This window comes from Octopus bimaculoides, chromosome 25 (assembly GCF_001194135.2).
Source record: "Octopus bimaculoides isolate UCB-OBI-ISO-001 chromosome 25, ASM119413v2, whole genome shotgun sequence".
Taxonomy (NCBI): domain Eukaryota; kingdom Metazoa; phylum Mollusca; class Cephalopoda; order Octopoda; family Octopodidae; genus Octopus; species Octopus bimaculoides.
In genome coordinates this window covers 20735743-20737028 of record NC_069005.1, presented here as the reverse complement: position 1 = coordinate 20737028, position 1286 = coordinate 20735743, and the positions used below count along the sequence as shown (strand labels likewise).

General features: G+C 35.6%; 1 protein-coding gene across 4 annotated transcripts in view; it reads left to right on the top strand.

The window, feature by feature from the left end:
* LOC106875168 (leucine-rich repeat-containing protein 71) overlaps window positions 1–1286 on the top strand; it is a 53274-nt gene that overhangs the window by 19632 nt on the left and 32356 nt on the right. For all 4 annotated transcript variants that reach the window (XR_008266759.1, XM_052976694.1, XM_052976693.1 and 1 more), the window contains exon 7: window positions 867–935. Coding sequence is in view for 3 of the 4 variants with exons in the window: in XM_052976694.1 (XP_052832654.1) it covers window positions 867–935 (69 nt within the window). In the remaining variant the exon portion in view is untranslated. The remainder of the gene's footprint in view (window positions 1–866; window positions 936–1286) is intronic.

Genomic DNA, 1286 nt, shown 5'->3' with positions numbered 1-1286 from the left:
TTGTACAGGGTGTCCACAAAGTCTGGGTATATGGAGTAAATAAAATCATAACATAAACAATTAAATATGAGAAATAATAATTTCTTAAAGCATGTGTTAATCCCCATGTGAGTACATGGAGTAAATAAAATCATAACATATACAATTAAATATAAGAAATAATAATTTCTTAAAGTATGTGTTAATCCCCATGTGAGTACATGGAGTAAATAAAATCATAACATAAACAATTAAATATAAGAAATAATAATTTCTTAAAGTATGTGTTAATCCCATGTACCCAGACTTTGTGGACACCCTATATATTGTCCAAAACCAAGGCACTTAACTATCAACAGTCCGCTTGACTGTATATATTGTGCTTTAGTTCTTGCTGCTGTTCATGACTTGTGTGGTTTGGTGGTTAGGGATATTCAGCTCATAATCTTACGGTTATGAGTTCAATTTCTGGTGACATATTGTGTCCTTGAGCAAGACACTTTATTTCACATTATTCCAGTCCCCTCAGCTGGCAAGAATAAGTTGTGCCTGTAATTCAATTCAAAGGGCCATCCTTGTCACTGTTAATTTTAAGAATGAAGTAACTGTTAATTTTTAGAATGATATTGTACAGTTGGTGTGAGAGGTCAGATCTGACCAGTTGGAACATAAAACAGGTAGAATAGTTTGACCAGTTTAAATGGTAAAGGATTAATTGCTGCACCACCCAAGCACATACAACCACTGTATATCTTGATGTTAATTAAATTTAATAATCACTCTACTTACTTTTCTTCCCCACCTCACCTCCCCTTCCTCTTCCAACCTTTCTTATACCATGAGAAATTAATTGCATGAAATATTTCTTATTGGTTTGCGAAACCCAGGAAACTCTACATTGATGCCAACTACATCAAATATTCTGATTATGGAATTCTGCTGCAGAAAAACTGCAAGTGAGACCATTTTTGTTCTTTTCTTTTTTGTTTTTTTGCTTTTGATACTGCTTTTCATCATAACTCCTTCTCTCTTATTATCTGTTTATATCTACTCTTTTGTTTGTCTCTCTCTCTCTCTCTCTCTCTCTCTCTCTCTCTCTCTCCCTCTTTCCCCTCTCTCTCCTTCTCCCCTCTTTCTCTTACATGGTCCCGGGTTCAGTCCCACTGCGTGGCATCTTGGGCAAGTGTCTTCTACTATAGCCTCGGACCGACCAAAGCCTTGTGAGTGGATTTGGTAGACGGAAACTGAAAGAAGCCTGTCGTATATATGTATATATATATATGTATATGTGTATGTGTTTGTATGTC